The sequence below is a fragment of the Lagenorhynchus albirostris genome, chromosome 14 (genome assembly GCF_949774975.1).
Source record: "Lagenorhynchus albirostris chromosome 14, mLagAlb1.1, whole genome shotgun sequence".
NCBI classification, from domain to species: domain Eukaryota; kingdom Metazoa; phylum Chordata; class Mammalia; order Artiodactyla; family Delphinidae; genus Lagenorhynchus; species Lagenorhynchus albirostris.
Genome location: NC_083108.1, coordinates 64,854,856 through 64,881,729, shown reverse-complemented (window position 1 = coordinate 64,881,729; position 26,874 = coordinate 64,854,856). Strand labels below are relative to the sequence as shown.

The 26,874-nt window shown below is 46.6% G+C and overlaps 1 protein-coding gene across 7 annotated transcripts in view; it reads left to right on the top strand.

Annotated features, from left to right (window-relative positions):
- LOC132532385 (E3 ubiquitin-protein ligase RNF185) overlaps nucleotides 1-26,874 on the top strand; it is an 87,823-nt gene that overhangs the window by 20,206 nt on the left and 40,743 nt on the right. For 2 of the 7 annotated variants that reach the window (XM_060170844.1, XM_060170845.1), the window contains exons 5-8: nucleotides 1,108-1,162; nucleotides 2,022-2,153; nucleotides 3,684-3,801; nucleotides 24,495-24,594. In XM_060170844.1, the coding sequence (XP_060026827.1) occupies nucleotides 1,108-1,162; nucleotides 2,022-2,153; nucleotides 3,684-3,801; nucleotides 24,495-24,594 (405 nt within the window). Of the gene's footprint in view, nucleotides 1-1,107; nucleotides 1,163-2,021; nucleotides 2,154-3,683; nucleotides 3,802-5,721; nucleotides 8,140-12,029; nucleotides 12,164-24,494; nucleotides 24,595-26,874 lie in introns of those variants that run through there. The other 5 variants (XM_060170846.1, XM_060170847.1, XM_060170850.1 and 2 more) reach the window with 4 other exon arrangements.

Below are 26,874 nucleotides of genomic sequence, written 5' to 3'. Positions count from 1 at the left end.
GGTGGGAGGTGGGTGCTGTAGCAGTGATGTCTAAAGTCTGGGGGGAGGAAATGGGGGTCTGGGAGGCTTTGTGGAGTTTGAGATTTCTGGAAATGGAGGCATTCTGTTGAGAACCTTCATGGTGTGGTGCTAGAGTGTGCACATAACACACCCACGCACACTTTTCCCAAACTCCCAACAGTGTCTCTTACCTTCTTCCACCCCACTCCAGCATACCCTGTACCCAGACATATTGGACTTCTCTTAAAGGGACTTATTTATGCTTTCACCTTCATGAGCCTTTGTATTTGTTGTCCATTTGCCTCTTCTGCCCTCTCCAGTCCTGCTCAACCCCCTTCTCCTCCTCTAACTTCTGCTGTCTTTTATGAGCAACCCTAAAGTTACCTCCTCCTTAAAGTGGCCTTTCTTCCCCACATTAGTTGCTTTCACCCATGCCCCCACTCCATTTAGTTGACACCTCTTTTAAAGAAGTCCCTTCCACGCTGTAGTGTGATTGGTTGTAGCCCCCTTTAAACCACGAGCACCTCAAGAGTAGGATCTATCTTCAGTCTTGGTAGCATCCTGCCTAGCGCCTGATGGATCACAAGCCCTCAGTCCAGTATTTGTGGGATGAGTGATGGAAGGGGCTAGGACCCAGAGGTCCTAGAGAGAAAGAATAGTGTAAAGTATTTGCTCAAGAGTAGTGGGAGGTAAAGCTGAAGGTAATGGGGCAGAGCAGAGAGACCCTGAATCTCAGCCCTCTCTGCTGACAGGCTATCTTCTGTTTGAATTTGGATTTGGGGTTTTTGACATCCGTGACCCAGGTCCAGGAAGGTGCCTGGCTGACAGTTGTAACCAATCTGGGTATGGCTCTCTGTGAGAAGAATAAACTGAGTGCAGTCTGATGAGCATCTTGTAACAAATGGATTTTCTCCCTAGTTTTCTACACACTAGGGAAAAGCAATTGCATGTAGAACAGAGTTAGTATTTGGTTTAATCTGGCGTAAGTTCATGTGCCGGGCATGAAAGGGGGCCATGGCCCTGACCCTGTTGGTGAAGAGCTCCCCCACTCAGGGAACAGGTCAAAGCATTTTGTAATAGACTTCTTTTACACCGTTTCTGTTTCAGAGAGAAGACTCCTCCCCGTCCTCAAGGACAGAGGCCAGAACCGGAGAACAGAGGGGTGAGGAAAATTCTAGGAGAAGGCTTCTAGAACTGAGCCCATGGCTTTAGAAGTTTCCCTCTCGGCCCTACATTTTTTCTCCTTGATTATAAAAGTAAAGGAAAATTTGCAAAATACAGAAAGGAAAAGAGGGGAGAAAATAACTTATAATCACACCATCCAGAGATAACCAATGGAAACACATTGGTCTATTTTCTTTTCTATTTTTCTATGATTATCTATACACACACAAATTTTATAGATCTATTTGTGTGTGTGTGTTTTATAGATAGATGTTTGTGTATACATATATTTTTATTTTTACAATATTTGGCTCCTGTTTTGTAACTCTCTTTTAAGATTTTATTCTTTCTATATTTAGTGCCCTCTGTGTGCTGGGCCTCATTCTAAGCACTGGTAATATATCAGTGAACATAGTTAAAGATCCCTGCCCTTATGGAGTTCACAGGCAGACCTTGGAGATGCTTCAGGTTTAGTTCCAGACCGCCACAATAAAGCGAATATCACAGTAAAGCAAGTCACACAATTTTTTTGGTTTCTGAGTGCATATAAAAGTTATGTTTACGCTATAGTCTTATTAAATTAGCAATAAATAGCATTATGTCTAAAAAAAAGTGCATACTTTAATTAAAAAATACTTTATTGAGGACTTCCCTAGTGGTCCAATGGACAAGACTATGTACTTCCCAGGCTCTGGTTCCCAGTGGAGCATTAGCTCCTAACCCAGGAATCCGAGGTCCCAGGAAGCCAGAGGCCCTGACTGTGAAGACTGCACATCAGATGTACACGCCAGTGCACATCTCTGGCGTTTACAAGCACCCACAGCCACCGGTGATGTTTTTTGCCTACTCTGCCCCAGGAACATAAACCTACCAAATGTGAGGACTTGTGGGATTGTACAGGTGTTGCTGGAAGGGAGGCCGGAGGGCCAGTCCTCGGATTTGCACTGAATGAAGTGGTGGTTCCTGATGAAACAGTTGCACCTTCCTGGGTAAGGCAGCCTTGATCTCAGGAGCCCTCAGACTCAACCGGGCTAGCTCTTAGTTGGAGGCTTTTCTGCACTGAGGAGATGGAAACCAGTTTTCCTTCCCTGTAGGTCTGCCCTCTTAATAGCTGTTAGGCTTTATAGGTAGTGCTGCCCGTCAAGAAGTTTGGAGCTGGGTGCCAGGCTATGCTCAGTAGGGATAGGGAGCAGCCACTTGCATGATTTGCAAGAGACTCACAAATGAAGGCCTATCAGCTCTTCGTGGAGAGCAGTTAGCCCAATAATTTTTCTTTTCTTTAATTATTTTTTAATCAGTTGTTCTAAGGACCTACCCAGGGATGCAGAGGAGAAGAGGAATTTTTTTAAGATGTTCACAGTAATTAAGAGCATGGGTTTTCGGACCATACTGATCTAGTTCCAGATCTAAACTCTACCCCTTACCAGCTGTGTGACCTTGGTCAAGTTATTTCACTTCTCTGAGCCTTGGTTTGGTCATCTGTAAATGTGGGTGATCCTAATGTAAGAATTAAATGCGATTTGAGTGTACTAGTGCTTAGCACAGTGCCCAGCACAGAGTTGGCACTTAGAAAATAGGAGTTAACCTATTTACAATATTATGATTCCTTCCGAATCTTTTCATGTGAAAGATGATGCAGTGTAGAACATATTGGGCTGGCCAAAAAGTTCGTTTCCACCATCTTATGGGAAAATCTGAATGAACTTTTTGGCCAACCCAACATTATAGGGAAAAAAGGCTGAGGATGATACCAAACTGCTGACAGTGGTCATTGGAGGGAGGGGTTATGAGGTGGAGGGTGAACAAGGAGACCTCTGATTTTCTGTGTTATTTATTCCTGTAATGTGTTAATTTCTCATAGCAAGCATATATTACTTTTGTAATCAGGAAAGAAAGTGTTTTGAATTTCTAAAATTCTCTGTAACAATATTAAAAGAAAAATCTTAGGGAAAATACTTATCCATGTCTTTTCCACCTACATACATATTGTCACATACTTGTGACCATGGTGTTCAAACAATTTTGTCTGAAAGCTTGGTCATAAGAGTTTTTCTGTGTTGCTGCATAGTCAGCGTAATGTATCGAAATTTTGATCATGACCTCCATTGTTGGCCAATTAGAGTTCCACTTTTTTTGCTCTTATAGATAATGTGTAGCTTGTTCTATGTTCCCTTGTAATTGGGTATAAGAGTTGTTGACACTTTGGCTGTTATAAAGCATGTAGAAAGTTTTATTGGCTAGTGTGGGACTCTGGGAAGGAACCTGGAGCTCTGAGAACACTTACTTGCATCAGCAGAGAGTTTTACTTTGGGTCAGAGCCAGTCCTTTCTGGCATTCATAGCTCCTTAGCTGGGACCCCTGGATGACCAGGAGGGCGGAGGAGCCGCCAGGGTTCCTCTGCCTTGAGATCTAGATGGGAGGAAAAGCGGCTGGGGAAGAAATGCGGGTGCCACACCTAAGGTGACGTGTGACAGGTGAGGAGAAACCTGCCTGTTCTGAATTGCATTTCTTCTACACAGGGATTTCAAGGGTTTGGATTTGGAGATGGTGGCTTCCAGATGTCTTTTGGAATTGGGGCATTTCCCTTTGGCATATTTGCCACAGCATTTAACATAAACGATGGGCGGCCTCCTCCAGGTAAGACCCTATTCTCTTGGTGATTTTGCTTGAAGACTCCTAGGAATTCAGCAATATGTAGGATAATCAGCCTTTTCAAAATGTGCTAAACTCTTTTCCGATTACTGGTAGTCATGGTAATGATATTGCACACTTACCAAGTATTAGGCACAAGCAGGTTCAGAGTGCTTTCCATTATAAACCTGAGATCCCCACGATGAGTCTGTGAGATAGATGTGCAGTTAACTCCATTTTACAATTCAGAAAATGCTTAGTAATGTTTTCCAAGATATAACCCATGCCCATAAAATGAAAAAGTATATACTCTACCCAGCTGAGTAAAAGCCTAGTCCTGGGCATATACCCCTGACTTTGACCATTGGGGGTGGGGAGGGGCCAGGTGACTGCAAGGAGTCTGGGCCTCCCTATTTTCTGGCATCTCTGGCCAGCTTCCCTCAGGACACACGGAGGGCTGGTCCTAAGCCCCAGCCCTTTGGGAACCATGCCTAGGTCTGCCACCTGCTTCTACCTTTCTCCCTCCAGCCAGCTTGAGAGTGCTGGCTGCAGTTGGTGTAGGGCAGGGCAGTGAGGTAGGTGGCCTGGGCTCTATCGCAATCTGACGCCCAGGCCCAGATCCTGACCATGGAGCTGCAGAGCTGCTGAAGGTGGTTGAGCTCTGCTTGCACTCAATGGGGCCTCGTGTGCTGGGCACAGTGTGAGGTACAGAAGGGACCAGTGCGTGGCTCCTGGCCAGGAGCTTAGGCTCTAGGGACAGTAACCTCTCCTGAGCCATCCATTTGTCCCCTGCCCCCGGACCCAGGTGCTTGGCACATAGCAGACAATCGGTAAGTCTTTGTTGACTGCCGGCCTGCTTGATTCCATCAGCGCGCCTAACTGGGGCGTAATATAGCACCAAGCGATCTTGGGACTGCCCTTCCTTACCTCATCTGCCTCAAAAGTTTCTCCTCTGTTCGCATGCTGTTTTATCAGAGGAAAGAGACCCCAAAGGGCCAGGCGTGCTCTGCTCTGAAGGAGGGACAGGGCCCCGTGGAAGGAGCATGCACCTGCCTGCTAGTTTATTTCCATCCATCCTGGTCCAGGGCTCACCCGGGTTCCCCAGGTAAAGAGAGTTCACAGCCAGGCTGTGAACTCTCTTTATCCCCTTGGCACACTCAGACAGTTTTCCCTTGTTGTGTGTGTTTGGTACAGTTTGCCCATCTGGGATGTAGTTTCTCTTAACTCTCCTTGCCCCACAGTCAGGACAAGGAGCTCTATGGAGTAGCTTTTCTCAAAGCAGAGAGGAGTGGAGACCCAGGTTCTCAGCCCACTTCTGCCCCTAGTTTGCTATGGATTGAGGGAGACAGGTCGTTTTTGCCTCTCTGGGCTCTAGTTCTCGTGTCTGGAAAAGGAAGGCACCTCACGCGGGGCTCCCTGAGACCCCTCTTGACTCATCAGTGCCAGAATCTAGAAACTCCATGACTCGAGAGGCAGTGTGTGGAGAGGCTGAGAGCACAACTGTGGGCTCTCCGCCAGCTCATGAACCTTGAGATCTTAGGCAGGTCACCTCATACCTGTGCTTCAGTTTCTTTTTACACAGAATGGGATAATAATGCCCAACAGGCAATAATGTGTATACACAACAGCACACACAAGATGCTTAACAAATAGTAGCTTTTATTTTTCCCTCCAAGACTTTCCTGGTTTATTTGCACCTGGAGACAAAACCCTCTTAGGACGAATTGGAGACTTTGTCCTCATTGTTAAATTTTTATAATTTGAATTTTGTTTTGCCTAATATTATTTGGGGTTTGGAAATATTTTTAGTGTGCAGGATTCTGTTGTAAAGAGATGAAGGTTGATGCTCTCGACTTCTGACTCCAGTGGGCAGGGTGTGCAGCTGCAGCATTCTCACAGCCTCCCTCCTCCCTCCTGTCCCTCCAGCTGTCCCCGGAACGCCCCAGTACGTGGACGAGCAGTTCCTGTCACGCCTGTTCCTGTTTGTGGCCCTGGTGATCATGTTCTGGCTATTGATTGCCTAATGCTGGGCTCCCGGCCTACATCCATGCAGGGCCTCTGGACTGGTGACATGCCACCCCCACTCTTGATGTTTGGCTTCCTGGCTAATCCTGACCTCTGGAATCAGTGGGGTCAGTGACACATCAAGGAGTTTTGCTTCTCCATCAGAGCTTTGGGACTCAAGACCAGTTGTTGAGGACCCTGGAGTGAGGCCACTGCTGTAAACACCTCAGGCCTTGGCATTGAGTCATCTCTTATGGGTTACACCGTGAAATCCTGTCCCAGCCAGCTCAGCAGGTCCTGACTCTGCACAGGAAAGAGGCAGGAGAAGAGGAATTGTCAGTACAATTTCACCTGAATTTAATATTAAAAAAACAAAGGGACGAACCAAATATGGAAACTTTTTTACATCTCTTTAAATACCCCTTGGTAAGTGGCCTCTGAAGTCAGTGGGACTCCTCGTATAGAGAGGTTCCCCTTCCAGATCACAGTGCTATTCTGTCCTATTTCCTCTTCAGCAGAGATGCAAGAAATTGCTGTCCTATTAAGATCATAATTGCCGCAGCTGGAGCTGGAGTCAATTCATGAATTCACCAGGGACCCAAAGATCTGTTGCCTCTGGGCTGTGCTCAATGTCTTTGGCTCCAGAGTGGCTTGAATGACCTCCTGGTTTCCTGGCGTAGATTATCCCCAGAGACATGTGGTTTCCCATCAGTTTTCCCCCAAAACTATGCACATCTGCCTCCCTGCCAGAGGGTACCCATTCTAGATTACTGTTGAAGCCAGGATGGACTGCATGTTAGGAAAGACCTGCAGTTGGGACTCAGGTGGGATTCGGAGCTCAGATGCAGGAATGACTGAACAAGCAGCCTTGTCCCTAAGGCCGCAGAAGCTCCAGGTGCATCCTTTCCCAGACCCCACAAAGGAAACTGGGAGCCTTGTTGAGTCACCCCAGCTGCATGTTGAAGACCAGACCTCAGAAGCCAAATTGTCCTTAAAGAAGAGGCAGGGAAAGGGGAGACCCAGCATGTGACTCTGATTTTGGTATGGTTTGAAAACCTCTTGTGTGTGTGCTAAAACCAGAGAAGCACGCTACTCCAGAGCAGGCAACCCCTGGTGGTTTGTAAAGCCGGGCGCAGAGCCCAGGGAGCCTCAGCACAAAGATAGGATGTGGTCTGCCTGTGGAAGTCTTCCCCTGGAAACTTTCAGGGAAGTCATTCTTCCCAAGCCCTTGATTTGTTTTTCAACTTCACAAGCTGCTTCTTCCGAATTTGACTGAGGGAGTGTGTTGCCAGCAGGAGAACAGTTCACCTGGTGGAATGGTTCTCGCTCTGCCAGTCTGGCATCTTCCTAGAAATCCAGGCTCTTCCAGGAGACCCTTAGGGTAGGGGGAGATGGACTTACTCTGAGGGCCTCTCTGTCACTTCACCAGTCCACACTGCTCCTGAGTTTACCCGCAGCAATAGCCAACAAGTGGTTGAAAGCTCCACCTAGTGTTTGTTCCAGATATGGTTCTGCATAGCGTGTGGAAACCAAGACCTTGAGGAAGATGAGGGAAGCCCTTCTCCTCTCTCCATTGCACCCCCCGCTTCCCCTCTTACCTTTCAGTGCCAGAGTTCAGTGTTTAAACAGACAAAATACAAGTATTGAATAGGTGGTTCATTTGCCGAATCCATTTGGTAGGAATAAGCCACCTGCTTTACGGTGTGCCTGATGGATTTTAAAGATTCTCTGGGCACCCACTCAAAAGTGCTCATTTTATCACCTGGAAATCCCAGGTCTGACGGGCCTTGGTTTCTCAGTGCAATGGCCCCGCCTAGTGATGGGAGAGAGGACTTCAGTCAGATGGATCGAACAGAAATGGGTTTCCAGAAGAAAGGTTAAAAAAAGAAGGGTTGTAGGTAGGAAGACAAATAACTTTGACCCTTTAACGAAGAGGAGTGAGCCCAGGAGAGCTCCACCAGCAAAGGCATCCCAGGAACCTGTTAGCAAAGCCAGGTTGGCAATGTGCCCTTTGATTTTGAACCTTGCAGGTCCCCACTCATGCTCTGCCAGGAGCTGGGGCAGGAGAGCCGACTTGGGACTGCTGGCCCAGCCCCAACAGGGAGGCCCCTTCCCAATGCCCCCGCAGGCTCACCACCTCACCCCTCTGCTGAGGCATTTTTCCTTTCTTTGTGTGTGTTTTCTATGTTCTTGGCCCCCAACCCCTCCTGCCACCTTTGTGGATTAGGACCAGGTCCCAACCACAGTCAGAAAATAATACTGTGTACACCTTGACCAGGCACTAATTTTCACAGTTGTAAAAGTGATTTGATTTAGAATTAAACAAATGGTTTTACATAACTGTGAGCTGTGGACTTACTGTGTCAGGGGAGTGGGGGGGAATGGGTTGAGGACTGGTCTGGCCTCCGTGAAGATTGAGGATGAAAGTCTTCAAACACCCATGGATAATTAGAAATGAGAAGCATAGGCTGGAGGCCTGGCTTCATACACAGCCCCACCCAAGGTGTGACCTGTCTGACAGGCAGACCCAGTCCTTATAAGTGTATGGAATTCTGAAGGTTGTGGGCTGCCACCCTGGAGCTTAGCTTGCGGCCAAAAAGAGCTTTGAGGAGAAGCAGGTTGTTCCGTGTCAGCATCTCTCCCCACGTTCTTTGACAAGGCAAGCTGGCCTCCAGCCAAGCCCTCTACCTGTAATGGGGCGTGCTGCTCCATAAGGTTCCGTGAGGTTCTCAGCAGAATGTGAGATGGAAGATGGTGATATTACAAACCTGGCCCAGCCTTGGGCTCCCCAGCACATCAGAGCTACAGGTCATCCGTCTGAAAGGAGTTCTTTTCTCCCTCTTAAACTTTGACCTAACAGTTATCAAATTGAATAGTGCCAAGACATAGTAGGAAATGCAAAGGTAAGGGAACTCCAGAAATTCATAAGCCCAGTAAGAAAAGGAAACAAGACACAGAAGTAGAACAGGACAATAAGGCCTCCATGTACCAGTTGTTCAACCCCAATAGCCATCAACTCAGGTCCAGTCTTGTTTCATCCCCACCCTGACACTGTTCCTTTCCCGTACCTGCACTGTTTTGAAGCAAATTCTAGTCATATCTCACCTATGAAGTATTTCAATATGCATCTCAAGGATTTTTAAAAATATAACCAAGATACTCTTTTATGTACCTTTAAAAATTGATGGTAATTTCTTAATATCATGTATCCAATCATTGTTCAAATTTTCCTAGTTGTCTCATAACTCTTGTACAGTTTGAGTTGAGATCCAGATTAGATCCATACGTTGCTATTGGATGTCTCTTAAGTCTGTTACATCTGTAGGATCCTCTTCTGTCTCTTTTCTTTCCCTTGCAGTTAGTTTGTCCTGTTCAGTTTCCTACAACTTCACTTTTGCTATTTGCGTCACTGTGGTATTAACAAACTCTTCTCACTCTTATATTTCCTGTAAATTGGTTGTTAAATCTAGAGGCTTGGCCAGATTCAGGCTTGATTTTTTTTTTTGGTAAGACTATGTCATGAGTGGTAGTGTATCCTTCTTGTTGCATCATATCAGGAGACACAATGTCTGGTAGTCCCTCTTTGTGATGTTAGCAGCCCTTACTGATCATTGTTGAGAACAGCACTGTCCAATAGAATTTTCTGCAGTCGTGGAGATGTTCTCTGTCTGCACTGTGCAACACAGTAACCACTAGCCACATGGGGCTATCAGGCACCTGAAATGTGGCTAGAGTACTGAAGAACTGAATTTTTTGTTTTATCTCATTTTAATTTAAATAACCACGTATGGCTAGTGGCTACCATATTGGACTGTGCAGATTTAGGTTAGTTCACAGGGGTTGCAAAATGATATAATTGAAAATAACAATGTGTTAAGGGTTTAGAAACAAGACTGCACTTCTGGCAGAATGGGACAACAAAATTACAGAGAACATGGGGAGCAGTGGGGTTGTGGGGGACAGCTGGTGGTTGTAGGAATGGCAGAATGTTACAAGGGCAGAAGGTATTCAGGAAAAAGCAGAGTCCTGGAGCGAAGGGAGTAGGGAGAGAAGGCTGTAGGGTGAGATGTGGTTAGTTCTTGAGGGCCAGGTTTGGCTGTTATTTTGTAGGCAATAGGGAGCTATTCGTTTTTGAGCACAGAGGTGACAGAAACATAATTTTGGAAGATTAATCAGTCCATTTTAGGTAGGATGATTCAGGGAGAGGAGAAATTAGAGGTCCAAGACTGGCTTGGTCTGAGGCACATGGAAGTGACACTGGGAGTATCTGGCCGTGGACCAGTAGACCAGTTCCCTCAGGATGGCAGAGCCAGACCTTAAGGTATTTGTCAGGGCCCAGGTCCTCATTTCTGTAGGCCCAGAGAGTTGATTGTGAGTCAGTCAGCAGGATCTGGCCTCAAGGACTGACCGAGCCATGGTCAGGTAATCAAACTGCAGACAGGTGACCTGGTACTAGAAACCCAGGAGGCTTTCTCCCTGCGCAGGCCTTTTCTGCCCTCCAGAACTCCCTTTGAGTTCACAAGCGATTTTGGAATGTTCTTTGTATCCATGTTGAAAAGGTATCTCTGGGTTTTATCATTTCTATAGACTGCTGTTCTCTTCCTTTACATTTCAACTTTTCATTTCTCAAAGTTACCTGAACTTCCCTGGGAGCAACTTGGGGGGAGTTGTTTATCCTCCCACTCCCTGCTGGTGAAGACCATGAGGCTGGAGGTGGGAAAGAAGTGTAGTGAGAGTGAGGAGGGAGAAGAGACAGACCTGGGTGCCTTGCTGTGGGGCAGAGGGAGAGGGAAGACTCCCAGGGGCCTTGGTTCCAAGGCTGCCAGTGTCTGGGAAAATACAGTGTAACCTCTTTCCATGTGCAGGGCAAATAAAAGCCTCACCCCTTTTTGCTAGCCACTCTCCTTGTCAGGAGAGTCCCCTGGATCACCATCACTTTAATTCAATACACAGTTTTGTCTTTACTATAATCAGAGCAGAGATAGCCTCAGAAAGTAAAGCCGACTGCTGAAGAGGGTTCCCAGGAATGAACAGAAGTGAGGCACATCGCCCACATTGCCCCTCAGCACTTTCTTCACACTCAGGACTTCAGGGGCCACCTGCCACACCCAGAGGAGAAAGATCTGACCTGCATCTGGTTTGGAGTACACGGTCAGAGCAGGAAGGAAGAGGATTGTGCTCACCTTTGTGTACTTGAGTGCTGGGTTGAACTTCATCCTTGGTGGGAGTGTTGTGATCCATTTCCTTGGGCCCCATCCCTGTCCCTTCCTGGTCATTTGTACACTTTTCTCATGACCTATATCTGATCTAAGGAAATAACAGTTGCCAAAGACCCAGCACAAGAGAATCAGATGGGAGGGACCTCAGGGACCGGCTGATGTGGCCGAACCTTAGTCACACAGAGGACCCAAAGCCCCTCCCAAACCAAGTGAGGGGAAGTGGTTCTCTCAAGGCCCCTCAGCCACCTAGCGGCTGTGAGAAACCAGTCTGCTGTCCTAAATCCTGGTCCAGGGCTCTTCTCTACAAAGAAGAGTCCGAAGGGCAAATCCAGACCACTGGTACATTTCCTTTGACCTACATGGCATTTTTAGAATTTGAATGTTAGCAACATTTTTAAAAGAGGGAAATTTCACCTAAATACCTGGATTTTTGGCTTATCTTGAAAAATTGGAAGATCTGGTGTTCGGGGTTCATTTATATACCTACTTGGCCTGCTAAGGATCTGCCACTGAGTGTCAGCTTGCTTATAGTGGCACAGACAAGTGGCTTCTCTGAGCTGGAAGCTTCTAAGAAAAGCCCACCCTCAACCCCCCCCGCCCAAAGCTATTTGTGGGTAAACCTGGTTTCTCCATATTCATATTCTTGATTCCAGACACTACTGGAAAGAGCTTTCGACTGGGGATTAAGAACCAGCGTTCCCATCCCAGCTCATCTCCTAATAAGCTGAGCCATTTTGAGGTTCGAACTTGTCCCCTCTGGTCCTCAGCTGTCCCCATCGGTAAAATGGGCAGAGGGTCCCCTGTGTTGAGATCTCCAGCCTGCGCAGAATCACCCTCACCAGTTCGGGCACCCACAGAGGGCGCAGAGTCTAGCGGGCACCAGGGCCGCCGCAGAGCCCGAACCAGGGGGCGGGGCTAGGCCCAGGGGCGGGGCCTGGCGTCGGCTGGGCGGGGCGTAGGCGGGCGGGCCCCCGTGCCAGGTGCGGTTTGGTCCTCCCCGGGCGCCGTAGGCGGCGCATCTCGCTCGCGCCCCGGGCAGAGGTCCTCGCGCGTCTGAGGCGGCGGCAGGAGCTGAGCGGAGACGGCGTTGTAGCGGCCTCCTCTTCCCCATTTCCGCGCTTCTGGGACCATGGCCGAGCAGGCGGGTAAGGAAGGGCTGCGCCGTCCTGTCCCGGCCCCGGGGCGCCTGAGGGGAGCTGGCGGCCTCTCGGGGGTTTCGGGCTGAGTGGACCCTCGTGGGTACCGGCTCCTTAGAGAATTTGGGGAGTGAGCACAGCGCTCCCCGAAGACTCGGAGGTTGTGGGGAGCGGGGATAGAGGGCTCGCGGGGAGGTGGGGCAGGCGGGGTTGGCGGCTTCCCGCGAGTCGAGGTCCTTGGGAGGAAGGGATGTTGGGGGGCACCTTTTTTTGTGGACCTGGAGACTGCAGGTCCTCAAAACTCTAAGGAAGCTGAGGGGACCGGTTTCCGTTGGAGTCACAGTTTGGGGGAATATGGGGAGTACGGCATCCTCAGAGTTTGGGTAGGTTCTGAGGGTGTGGAGAGTTACCCCGTGTTCTGGATTTTCTGTGGAAAATTGAGGAGAGTATGAGTTTCCCACGGGATCCAAGCCTTCTGGAGGGTATCTTGGTGCCTGCGGTCTCCTGGGTCTTGGGGTTCTTTGCAGGAAGTAGGGCATTGTGGGCTCCCTTGGGGTTTAGGACACGACTGGGGGTAGGGAGAGATTGGAGCTTCTTCCTGAGGCAGGTAGGGCCCCTGGGGCTCTGGGCCCTCCCATGGCCCCTCTGAGACCAGAAAGGAATGTGGCCAAACACCTCCTGGAAGGAAGAGTGTGTAAGGGTGAAGGGTAGCTTCAGGGTTAGGTTGGCTGGGCCTGCGGTCCCCTCCCTCCCAGTCATTTCACACCACCCTGCAGCTTCCTGCCCTCCTTGCCTGTCCCCCAGTACCAGGAACTTTCTGTTTCCCAGAAAGTTGTGGGAAACACCCACCTGTGTGGGTGGCCCAGCCTCTGGGTCGACCAGGGTCAGCGTCCAGAAGCTTTCTAGAGCTGGCAGGAGGGAATAGTGGAGGAGGGAGGCTGTCCTGGATATCTGCCCCCGCTTCCTGGCTTTCAGCCTGTGGACAGTCACTTCCTCCATCCTGAATAAAAGGACCAGGCCACCAGTGGGTCACTTCCTCACCATGGGAGCATGGGATTTTCTCCTCATTCTTAATAATAGGCTTTTAGAGAAAAAGGGCTAGGGGTAGACATTCTCCGTCCCTTCCTATTTTATTTTTTTTTAGTTTCCAGAATTCTTTGTCTCAAATGATTTCTAATGATTTTTTCTAACCTTTGAGTAACATAGGTTCCCTGTCTTGAACCTTGATTCTCAGAAACTTGCGAAAGATCTTAGAGTGCAATAGTGTTTATTAGATCTTTCTCTGAGTGAACCAAAAAGCTGTCTAGAGGCATCAGTGCCTCTAGATGCATTCGTTTGTACATTCTTCCATAAGAATATTTGTTGGATACTTCTGGGCCACACGCTAAGCCAAGCGCTGAGGAGTATAATGATGAGCAAAACGACACAGTTCTTGGCCTTTGTGGTGCTTACAGCCCTAGCGATGTACAGTAAATAATTGAGGTGACAATTGAGATAAATGCCATAATAACTGAGATAAGCAGTTGAGATATGTGCCATAAGATTGCACCAGGGGCAAGGGAAGTGGATAGGGAACACATTCCTTTATGAAGCAAGTTTATGCTGAGCCCTGAGGATAAGTAGAAGCTAGTCCAGCTAAGAAAGGGTGAAGAACTTTTCAGGCAGAGGGAACATAAAAAAGCCCTGAGGCAGAAAGGCATGTGGTGCCTTTGAAGACTGAGAGAAGGCCAGTACAGCTTTTTTATGGATGAGGAGACTAAGGTTCAGAAATTACTTGTTCAAGGTTCCATAGCCAAAAAAATAGCAGTGGTCAGAGTTCATATTTTCTAGCTTCAAATTTGGTGCATCATCCTCTCTGAATCACAAACACTAGAATGAGGTTGCCCATGGAGTCAGAGAAGGAAGCGGGACTTAAACTTTTACTTGTTCTTGAACACAGTCAGAGCTGTGTTCCGAGACAACTCAGATTCCTGTGTAACAGAAGAATCAACAGAGAAATCAAATATTTGCTGAGTACCGGTGATGTCTAAGGCACTGGGCTGGGCCAAGTGTTACCTGTTATAAATTTTAACAGATGCTAGAGATAATGTAACTCTCCTCGTTTTACATGTTAAGAAACTGAGGACTAGGGAGGAAAATGGATTTGTCTAGGGTTACTCAACTAGCGGTAGAGCCAGGTCTAACCTAGAACTTGTTCAGTGCTCTTTCCAATATTTCAGGGTCCTTGAGGCATACAGGGTCTGGCACACAGTATTTGTGGAAATGAATAATATGTGGTTTGTGCCTTTGAGAAATTCACTATTTAGAGTAATTGAGGAAAAAATGAACAAATCAAGGCAAGCTATTATAAGGCCTATAGGTGATAACATAAGGGAATTTCAAAGATGAGGGAGAACTTTATTCATACATTTATCCCACAAGTATATATTGAGTTCCTGCTGTGTGCCAAGCACTTCTAGGCCCTGGGGGATACAACAGGGAGCAAAATAGATCAAATCCCTTCCCTCGTGGAGTGTATGTTCTGGTGGCGAGAGACAGACAATAAGTAAATACATGAATATCATATGTCAGGGATAAATGCTCTGAGGAGAGATGAAGTATGATAAGGGCATAGGTGCAGTGGGAGGTCAGGGGAACCTCTCTTCGATGACATCTGAGCAGAGAAATGAAGCAAGGGAGTGAGCCATTTGCATATCTGGGGGTAGAACATTCTGGACAAGGAATAAAAGAGAATGAGCAAAGACCCTGAGCCAGGAATGTGCTTGGCATGTTTGAAGAACAGCAGGGTGTCCAGGGTGGCTACCAGATTTGGTCAGGGAATGCGTGACGGAGGTAAGATTTGAGAGATCTCAGGTAGGTTAAAAAAAAGGGCAGGGGGGTTTAAGGGGTAAGGAATAAAACTGTGGGAGTAGGATTGCAAAGGCAGGTGAGTTTCAGGATCTTCACAAGGGGTGGTGAATTAATATGTGTGGTGGAGGCAAAGATTGGGAGGTGTGGGAAGTGGAAGATACGGCTGAGAGGGTGAGTGAAGCCAGACTGCAGAGGGTTTAATGCCAGGCTTGTAGACTTTTCTGATCTGCAGCAGAGACCATACGTTTAGAGGCAGGGAGAGTCATGATGTGGGCATTTTGTGTTTATGCTATCAATCTGGCTTTGGTGGGCAGGATGAATTGGACAAGGGTAAGGAAGAGCACCAGTCTGGAGGTGGGTACATACAATGGACCCTGAGCTGAGGTTGTTACTGATAGGAATGGAGAAGGAGGCACTGACCAGAGGAAAATGCCTCATGTCATGGGCAGGGTTGGGTGACTTGAATGGCTCTGGATATGGGATGGAGGGAGCAAGGTAGGGTCCAAGAAGACCACAAGGTTTTAGAGCTGAATAGAAACGCATCATGTTCAAGAGGCAGTATTAGGCTTTCCACATTCCTGGTGGGTTGTCTGCCTCTTCTGGAGACTATGCTGATTTCCAGCCCAGGGCTGGCCTCTGATCAGTGCAACCTGGGGTTGGGGGCTTGGGCTCAGGCATACTAGGGAGGGGTGGAGCCCACCCCCAGGTATCATTTCGGCATTTCAGTGAGAGGGTGTGGAGCTGTAGCAGTCTCTTACAAGTCTATATTCTTTCCCACTCTTGACGTTTCCTTATACAGTAGCAAGAATTAGATTCTTACCTATTAATTCACATCCAACAGTAGCTAAAACACGAAACCATTGCTTGGTTCTATCAAAGTACACCTTGAGCGTCCATCCTGGGATTCTATTTTGTCAGATCTCTCTACTTGTAATTTATTTTTCCAGTAAAGAAAGTCTAAAATGTAGTTGAAGACAGACTTTGGAGTAAGCAGACCTGTGGTCTAATCCCAGCTCTAACACTTGTTAGTTGAGCAGTTCAGTTTCCTTTTCATTAAAATGGGAACAATAATAGTCCTTTGATACTAGTCCTTATTTCATGGAATCTTTATATTCAATTAGTTCATGCTTGCCTAGTGCTTAGGACACTGCCTGGCATATAATAAGGACTCAAAGAATTTTTTTCCCTGCCATTGACAATGGGTTGAGAACTGCCATCTGAGAATGTATGAATTGGTTAACCAGTTCTCTGATAAAGAGATTCTTTGTAGGCCTTCCCCTAGATAAGAAAATGCCTACTCATTCACAGCTAAGTAAACTTATGGTTGGAAGTGAGAACCTGAGTGCCTGAAAGCCGAAAGTGGCAAGAACCATCTGTCTTGTTTGTTTCTCTACCAAGTGTCTTATTACTCCACCAAGCTTGCCTTGCCCCCAGTACCTGGTTTGTCCCTCTCTGACATGTGTTATTTTTTTTACATATCCTTGCCCCTCATACCCATGAGCACTCGCTAAGGGCCCCATAAGTTTGTGGCCTAGTCTCTGTCTTGCACATGGACACATAGAAGACATTTGCTGAATTTGTTTTGAAAACATTCCCATCAGATTTTAGAGGCTAATGTATTTAATAGCTCAGCGTTTTCCCCAGCCAGTCCCCTAGATATACATGAAAGAAAGAAGAAAAGGTACTCACAATTCAGTTGCCAACTTAGTGCCAGGCACTGTGGGAGGTATTTTCAGGTAATATTATGTTATTTCTCTTAATCCTCTTGGTAACTCTGTAAGGTGAGTGATATTCTCTTTTTAAAGATTAAGAGACAAGGGGGTGAAATAGGTAAAGGGGATTAAGAGGTACAAACCTCCAGTTATAAATAAGCCACAGGGATATAATATACAGCATAAGGAATAAGGCCAATAATATTGTAATAACTTTGTATGGGGACAGGTGGTTACTAGACTTTTTGTGGTGATCATTTTATAATGTATGCAAACATCAAATCACTATGCAGTACACCTGAAACTAACATAATGTATGTCAACTATATTTCAGTTATTAAAAATTACTGATAGGAGCTGGGGGAGAAAGTTATTTGTTTACTTTCTTAAAAAAAATAAAGATTAATAGTCAGGCTCAGGGCTTCCCTGGTGGCGCAGTGGTTGACAGTCTGCCTGCTGATGCAAAAAAAAAAAAAAAGTCAGGCTCAGAGAGGTTAAATAATTTGCACAAGGACACAGAGCCAGGTTTCAAACCCAGATCTAACTCCGGTTCTTCTTCTTGACCCTTACAAATTTTTCCTAATAAACTAAGGAGAGGCAGAAGAGAACAACAGCAAGAATAAAACCTCTGAGATGTCTGTGTCTGTGCCTTGACCTGAAAAATGAGAGGCCCCTGTTTTAGTGTCACAGACTCTCAGAGTTAGGAGTAATTTGATCCCTCCTTTTTTTTTTTTTTTTTTTGCGGTACGTAGGCCTCTCACTGTTGTGGCCTCTCCCATTGCGGAGCACAGGCTCCAGACGCGCAGGCTCAGCGGCCATGGCTCACGGGCCCAGGCGCTCTGCGGCATGTGGGATCTTCCCAGACTGGGGAACGAACCCGTGTCCCCTGCATCAGCAGGCGGACTCTCAACCACTGCGCCACCAGGGAAGCCCATGATCCCTCCTTTTATGAAGGAAGAATCTAAGGTCCAGAGAAGTCCAGGAGCGCCTTTAAAAATCATCTAATCTTTCTTCCTTAGACACTCCTTTGGTAATATTTGATAAGCTAGTGAGGAGGAAAACTCTTTGGGATACAGGGGAGAACATCTAGAGGAATGTTAATCATTACTGTTAATCTTGTTGGTAGTCACTTCATTCAAATGTGATCTCTTCTCTCTTGGTTGTTCCATACCAGTTGCTGCCCTGCCCCTCTGCTTCCTGCTTTATCCTGGAACAAGTTGGATTTATATACCTGACCTGCCAGCTCCCAGGGGGCACAACAGTTACCGTACTTGTTTTGTGCTGCACTGAATTGGCTGGGTTTTGTTCCAGGTTCTCATAGTCTAGTGGAACATGAGAAGCACCAACGATTTTTTTTCTCAAGTGAAAGGATAGGATCTGTGCATGTTGGTTCAGGCCAGGCTTTATGGTCTCACAAGCTCTCAGTGCTTGGGGATTTCTCACCACTTTGAAGTTGAAAAGGACTAGTTTGCAGAAACCAAGTTCTTAGACCAAGATTAAGGTGAATGTTAGTGTCTTGTGGGAAACTCACTGGCCCTGAGCTGGGGTACCAGGCTGAGCCCTTCCATGGAATAACTGAGCCCTTCCAAGTCTCAACTTGTCTGAGGCTGCTTAGGATCATAAAAATGCAACAGGTCTGGTAGTCTCAGAACTTGGGTTTGAGCCCCTTCTGGACCAGCTTTCTGATGGTTAGACAACTCAATTCTTCTCCAAGCCCATTTTTCTTTCAGAAAAATGAAAGGCTTAGGTTTGAGTAGATGATTTTTAAAGGCCCTTCCAGCCTTACCATCCTGCTACCCTAGTGCCTACCCCAGTAGTCACAGATTGTTTGAGGCTCATGTCACCAATTATTAAGTTGGGAGAGAGAAGGGTATAGAAGCTGAATATATTTTATACCAGCATTCAAAAGATCCTGAAGGTGAGAAATGTTGTAATGGCCATTTGTTACAATTCTCACCTTGTTTGCATCGCACACTTAGCACTTCCTAAAAGCAACAAATCCCAGTAATAACCATGAAGGCATGGTTTTCTGATTATTAAACACCTGACAAGGGCTCCGTATTGTTTGAAGCTGCTGGGGACATTTACTTAATCAAGCTCCCTTTCTGGACTCTGACAATCAGTAGCCACTGTTGATAAGTCTGCAAATAGGAGAGGTAAACACAGTCGAGGGAGAGGTGAACAGCCTGGTACAATGAGGTATTTTCCTAGAGGAAGACATTCCCAGCCGGACTGGACCCTAGATTGGTCTTCCACTAGGCCTCACAGAATCTCCAAGACTTTGTATTATTACATTTCTCTTACATTTCCTAGAATGAAGGTTGTAAGAGAGTTAGGATCATTGACTTTTAGGGCTGTGTAAGGGAGCTGAAGAGGCCAAGAGTATTTTTGAAGAAAGTCTGGGTTTGGGAGGCTGAAGGCTCTGCGTGAATAGCGTCCCTCGGGTACAGTGTGACAGACCGAGGCATGTGCGTCTACATGTGACTTTTCCTGGAGGTAGTCACGGGGGAGCCAGGACACATTCCAGGTGAATCATTGCTGCTGACCATTGGAACTTATCTTTGGAAATTACCTTTATAGCTGAGAGTTGGGTCCAGTTTTTCGGTTGGATTTGCCACACAAAGGAGTGTCAGTTCTGCACCACACTTCATGCTAGGCCCTGGAGATTTGAAGATGATCAAGATGCAGTCTTTGCCCCTTAGAGCTGGGGGCGGTGGTGCAGAGAGGAAGGGACTAAAGGAGACAGAAACATAATGAACTGTAGTTATAGAACAAATGATATAAAACAGGTAATACACCAAGTGAAACAAACACTTCCTGCCTTTGGGGGACCATCAAGGAAGGATGGAAGTCTGATTAAGGGAGGAAAAGGTGGGTAAATAAAGTATCCTAAACACACAGAGTAGCTATAGGTGTGAATGTTAGGATACAAGACCATGCATTTGTGTGGCAGGAATAAAAGATAAATCAAGATGTGACTAGAGCATTCGTTTGTACAAGAGGTTGAAAGATAAAGGTTCTTTGGGGCCACCTTGTGGAGGGCCATCCCTTCTTTGCACAGGCTCAGCGGCCATGGCTCACGGGCCCAGCCGCTCCGCGGCATGTGGGATCTTCCCGGACCGGGGAATGAACCCATGTCCCCTGCATCGGCAGGCGGACTCTCAACCACTGCGCCACCAGGGAAGCCCCTATCCCTTCTTTCAATAAATGTTTCTTGAGGGACTGTAGTAGGCCAGGGACTGGTCTTAGTTCCCTAGTCCTTAGGAGCTAACAAGAGCCAGCTTTAGTGATGAGTGAGGAGTTTGTGTTCCTGCCTCAGGACCTTTACACAGATCTCCCTGCCATCCCAGTCTCCAGTGTTACCCTTTCCTCCTCCTTTTGCCTGGTTAATTTCTATTCATCCTTTAGAGCTCAGCTTGGAAATTACTTCCTTAAGGAATATGTTCTTGTTTGCCCTACCCAGCCCCATTTGCTTAGTTATGAACTTGATATCTTCTTCCTACCACTTGCCCCAATTATAATGAAAATAATTATGTTATTGTTTAATATCTGCTGTATGTTTAATCTCTCTCTTGTTTGCTGCTCTTTCCCGAGCATGGTGTTAGACACATAGTTGGCATGCAGTAAATACTTGCTAAAAGAATGACTGAAGCGTGTCCATTGAATTTAGCAATAAGCGGTCACTGTTGACCTTGGTGAGACAGTTTCAGAGAAATGGTGGGGGTGGAAGTCAAACTGCAGTGGATTGGGCAGTAAATAGGAAGTGAAGAAATGAAGGCAGTGATGTGTAGACAACTTTTTTTTTTTAATTGAAGAATAGTTGATATACAATGTATCAGTTTCTGGTATACAACAAAGTGATTCAGTTATATATGTATATATTCTTCATATTCTTTTCCATTGTGTTTTATTACAGGATATTGAATATAGTTCCCCATGCTGTACAGTAGCTCCTGTTGTTTATCTGTTTTATATATAGTAGTGTGTATCTGTTAATCCCAAACTCCTAATTTATCCCTCCCTGCCTTTTCTCCTTTGGTAGCCATAAGTTTGTTTTTTATTAGACAACTTTTTTTTTTTTGCTGCGCCGCATGTCTTGCAGGGTCTTAGTCCCCTGACCAGGGATTGAACCCACGCCCTTGCAGTAAAAGTGCGGAGTCCTTACCACTGGACCGCCAGGGAATTCCCTGTTAGACAACTTTTTAATATGTGTGGCTGTGACATGGGGAAGCAAGGGTGGTAGCTAGAGTAGAAAGTGGGGTCCAGGTTTTTTTTTTTTTTTAATGGGAAAGACTTGAATTTATTTAAATGACAGTTGGAAGGAGCCAGTGGAGAAGGGAGTGGTGGTGGAGATTGTCTTCTGAGAGGTGGGATGGGGTGGAGTCAACAGTTGAGTTCTGTAGACATTGGGGAGTCTGGGTGAGCCAGCTAAGACTGTGCAGCACACCAGGAAAAGAAGCCAAACACCTGAACTCGGGCAGTGCTGAAGGACAGAGAAGGATTGGAGGGACATTTCAAAGGCGGAACCAGGTGGCTATGAGAGGAGGGAGTAGAGGGTCTTGATTTTTGTGCCCCTAGTGCCTAGCACAGAGCACGTGTTACGTAAGTGTTGAATGGTGTTGAGTTTCTCAAGACCGGAGGGGGACTTCTCTGGTGGCGCAGTGGTTAAGAATCCACCTGCCAATGCAGGGGACATGGGTTTGAGCCCTGGTCTGGGAAGATCCCACATGCTGCGGAGCAGCTAAGCCCGTGTGCCACAACTACTGAGCCTGTGCTCTAGGGCCCGCAGGCCACAACTACTGAGCCCACGTGCCACAGCTACTGGCACACAGGCACCCAGAGCCTGCGCTCTGCAACAAGAGAAGCCACTCCAATGAGAAGCCCACACACCGCAACGAAGAGTAGCCCCCCACTCGCCGCAACTAGCGAAAGCCTTTGCGCATCAACAGAGACCCAACGCAGCCAAAAATAAGTAAATAAAATAAATAAATTTATATTAAAAAAAAAAGACTGGAGGGCAGGGCAGGCTCTGGAGGGTGTGGCCATAACAAGTTATCTCGAATATCTTCACAGTGGAAAGTCCTGATTCTTTTTGAATTTTGGAAACAACCAGAGGTCACTCAGAGCCAAGATGTTGAATTGTTGAGTAAGTGGGTGGTCGGGTCAGAGACTATTCCTTGCTGGTTAAAAAGTAAAAGCAAGAAACAAGGTGTGGCTTAAAATAATGAGATTTGCTGGTGGCAGCCTGAAAGCCCTTTCATGTAAGAGTTCCCAAACTCTGGTACTTCCAGAATTTGGAAGATTCATTTGGATATCTGTGTTCATTAAAAACCCTCTCACTAAAGGGAACCCTCTTGCACTGTTGGTGGGAATGTAAATTGATACAGCCACTATGGAAAACAGTATGGAGGTTCCTTTAAAAAACTAAAAACAGAACTACCATATGACCCAGCAATCCTACTACTGGGCATATACCCTGAGAAAACCATAATTCAAAAAGAGACACGTGCCACCACAGTGTTGACTGCAGTACTATTTACAACAGCCAGGACATGAAAGCAACCTAAGTGTCCATCGACAGGTGAATGGATAAAGAAGATGTGGCACATATATACAGTGGAATATTAGCCATAAAAAGAAACGAAATTGAGTTATTTGTAGTGAGGGAGATGGACCTAGAGTCTGTCATACATAGTGAAGTAAGTCAGAAAGAGAAAAACAAATACCGCACGCTAACACACATATATGGAATCTAAAAAAATGGTTCTGATGAACTTAGGGGCAGGACAGGAATAAAGATGCAGACATAGAGAATGGACTTGAGGACACGGGGAGGGTAAGCTGGGATGAAGTGAGAGAGTAACATTCACATATATACACTACCAAATGTAAAATAGATAGCTAGTGAGAAGTAGCTGCATAGCACAGGGAGATCAGCTCGGTGCTTTGTGACCACCTAGAGGGGTGGGATAGGGAGAGTGGGAGGGAGGCGCAAGAGGGAGGGGATATGGGGATATATGTATATGTGTAGCTGATTCACTTTGTTATACAGCAGAAACTAACACAACATTGTAAAGCAATTATACTCCAATAAAGATGTAAAAATAATAATAATATTAAAAAAAAACCTCACTAATTCACTGTCTCACCCATAAACCAGTTTGAATGAGTGTCTCAGACTTTTCTGCCTTGGAGTTTGTGAGGTTGATGGTGCACTGTCCAACCACTACCACCCAAAACCACAAAGGCCCCTCCCTCTTGAGAGTCTAGGAAGTTTAGATCCAGGAGTTGATACATGTATGGGAGAGGAGCAGGTGGGTCGGGCTTTAAAGCCTTCTGCCAGCTCATTTAACTCTCCTCTGGGCTATGAGGACAGCTGTCTGTGCCCTGGCTGCCCCAGAATGCCGCCAAGCAATCCTGAAGTGCCCGAAGCCGTGCATTGTCTATTCATGGCCCCTGTGCCTGTAAAACAGGGTCCGGTGACTGTCACTGTGCCTGTGGCAGTCTGGAGTTACCCAGAGAGAACAAAGCCACACACACACGGGGCGCACAAGGGAGTCTTGTAACAACCTTGTCCCGCTTTCTAGGGCTGAGTCAGGTACCACAACTTGATCTCAGCTGCCCTTTTATTTCAACAAGTTAACATCTGAGCCACACCAGGAGTATTGTGCTCTGTCCCTTTTGGAGGGATGTGGACTGACTCTGTGCTACTGCCCATGCTAATCTCTCAGCCTACACAGCTCTTCCCCATACTTTTTCAGCCTGTAGTAAATCTTGCCCATCTTTCAAGGCTCAGCTTCCCCTGCAAAGACTATCCTGGCTCCCCTGAGTGGAATGGGCAGGAACTAGAAAGAGCACAGGCTTTAGAATGGGGCAGACCTGAGTTGGGATGCTAACTCTGCCGCTTGGCCTTTCACCCCCGGCCCCAAGCTTCAGTTCTCTTATCCGTTAAATGAATATAATAATACCTGTCTCACAGGATTGTTTTGAGAATTAAATGAAATTGGGTCTGTGAAAGCATCTAGCACAGTTCTTGGCATATAGGAGGGATTAAATGTTTGTTCTTTCCCTTCTACCCTTGTAATTTCTTTCTCTGAACTAAGATAGCACTTTGCTTCTACCCCTGAAATAACATCTTAATGAAAGAGTACAATATGGAAGAATGTTTCTTTTCCAGTGGATTTCCTCTTTGAGGAGCAGGGGTAATTTATCCAACAGTCTCCAATGTAGAGCTTGGACCCATGGGTCCAACAAGAGGACCCATGATGTTGGTTGAATGAATGATGGAACCATTGGGGTGATGGAAAATCTGCACAACCAGGGCTTTTGAAGAGTAGGGAAAGGCAGCAACACGTGTAACCTAGAGAGGAGAAATTTCTGGGTGCTTGCTGGGGACCATTGTAGGAAAGGCTGACCCGAAAATAAAGAGACTTTGTTCATTTCATCTACTCAGAACTATAAGTATGGGCTGAAGGAAAGGAGAAGGCAGGTTTTGTTTCAGTAGAAAAAGGAACAACCAGAACCGTTTTTTTAAAAGTCTCATTTTAAAAAATGAGGCTACTTTTGAGGCCAGGAATTCCCTGTGGTGGGGAGATGAACAACTGGATGAGCGCTCCCCAGGGATCTTGTGGAGGAGGGAACTGTGCATCCAGCAGAGCATCGCCCAGCCCTTTCAGGACTCATGAGAGTCCGTTAACTTGGTCGTCTTCTACATGGTAGGAATCCCATCCCTGCACCCCTGCTTCTTTGGCCTCTGAGCCCCTTGGTTTTGTGTGCAGGTGAAGATGCCTGGAGGTGTCGGGGCTGTGGAGACCATGTCGCTCTGAACCAGAGGCTGTACAGGACTGTCAGCGAAGCCTGGCACAGCTCCTGCTTCCGGTAAGTGGGTCCACACCCCTGTCTTTGCCAGTGCGCTGCAGGCCAGGCACTATTTCATCTTCTGGAAAATACAAAACAAGCTTCCTACTAGAGAGTTTCCATTTTGGGGGAGCTCAGGGAGCAAAGGGATATGCCCAGGAAGGGCATGTGAGCAAACACCAGGTGAAAGTGGAAGAGCCACACATGGGCCGGGTGCAGCTAGAGGTGGGGGGTTTGGGATGGGAGGAGACCTTTCCGGGGTGTCCCAGCACCCTCACTTTATAGGTGAGGAGACCAAGGCCGAGAAAGAGCGACTTTCCCACGCCTGCTCTGCTGATTACACGGTTGCCTCAAGGGTTGTTTGTAGTGCAGCTGGCAGAGCCAGCTCTTCTTCACCACGGGATGCCTCCCTAGTTTCCTGCTTTTTGTTATTAACTTTATTATAGCTCTTAGATTATTGTTTGGAGGCAGCTCGGTTTCTTGAAAATAACAGACTTTAATGTCAGATTTGTTCCTCTTCTCTGAGACTCTGTTTCCTCATCAGGAAAATAAAGGTGTTAATCATCTCTGTCACAGACTTGTTGAAATTGAATGAAGTCATATATGCCAAGGGTCCAGCTCATGGTAGGCACCCACTGAATGGTTGGAATCCTTGAGAGTGGGAGCTTGTCTTTGTATTCTCCAGAGCATAACACAGCGCCTGACCTGCGGTCATTCCTCGTTGGAGGCTGGGTGGGCATTTGTGGTCCCCCGTGGTCTGAAGTGGCAGGGCTGTGCTGAGATCTGAGAATGAGACAGACCATAGCCGGGCACCATGTGCTGTAAACTCCAGCTTCCGCACACAGCTCATGTTGCAAAGCATCCCCTGTGCTGATATCAAGAAATTTAATTGACCTTTAAGCACTTGTCTCCACCCAGGGAATTACGTGGGGGGTTGGCCTGGAGAGCTCTGGCCTCTGGAAGAGTTGGAACATTTTTCTGCCCTTTCAGCTCTAACTCAGAGCTCTCCAGTCTTCTCTGTGGATCTGATTGCTTTGGTTACTCCTCCTTGGTTACCCTCAGGGAATTTGATTCCACTTTTACTTTGCCTTTTAGTAAGATAGGAGCAGAGTATCATAGCTCCAGGGGCCTCTGGCTAGTCTTTTCATTTTACAACTGAGGCAAACGAGCATCATCAGAACCCAAAGAGTTCCCAGACTGAGGCTCTCCTTGGCCTCCAACCCATACGGTCTTATTTGTTCCTGCCGTTTTCCTATTTGTATGAATATCTTCTAACCAAAATAAGCAGGAATGGGTAGAACAAGCTAATCTTTGGGATTTCTGGATTCTCCTATAACTAGAAGAACCACCTACTATATGATATAACTCCTTCATATTACAGATGCAAGGCCTGAAACCAAAAAGTCAAAAAGTTAGGCCATGGATGAAAAGAGCTGGCCCTAGAACTGAAGATGCTAGCTTGTTAGAGTGCACTGTGTGTGTGTGTGTGTGTGTGTGTATAAAAGAGACAGACACACAAATACATGCTCATAAAGAAGTAAGACACGTTATCCTGGTGGGAAAGAGTTCAGGCTATGGAAGAGACTGGTTTCAAATCCTGGCTTTGCAGTTTATTAACTGACCGTAGATGACTTCCCTGAACTTCAGGTACCTCATCTGTAAAATCGGGATAAGAATAGTACTCATCCCACAAGGTTGTTCAGGAGGATTAAATGTGATAACCTATGTAAAGTCCCTAGCATAGCATCTGACACATAGAAAACCTTTAATAATCAGCAGTTGTCACTTTGTTATATTGTGAATGTGTGTCTATATATACCTGCATGCATATGTGTATTTCTCTTAACACACTCATTGGTCATCTGATGTGGAGCCTTGGGGATTAAGGTTAACTTTGAACCACCCTGGCACAGTTAAGTCAAAGATCATGCCTGTGGGGGAAGCAGAGCATCTCGGTTCAGTCTCTTATTTGCAGCTTTGCCTCAAGGATGGAGTCTTTCTGATCCAGCTCTACTGAAAGGATGCATCTCCTGACTCCTGAGCTTTCCCACGAAAACTGGATGGCATGGAGCCCTCAGATGGAGCCTGGTGATTTGCCCTGGGGAGGTTGGCTGCTTTGGAGCCAATTCGATTTTTTCCCAAATTGGAGGAATATCTTCAGGGCTGGGAAGTATTGTACTTGTCTGGCCACAGAAGCGACCTGGGTTATGAGGAGCCTGAGGCATTAGCCTGAATAGTCTTTTAAGGTCTCTTCTACCTCAGCTTATCTGTGATTCTCTGATGAATTCACAGTGTCTGGGT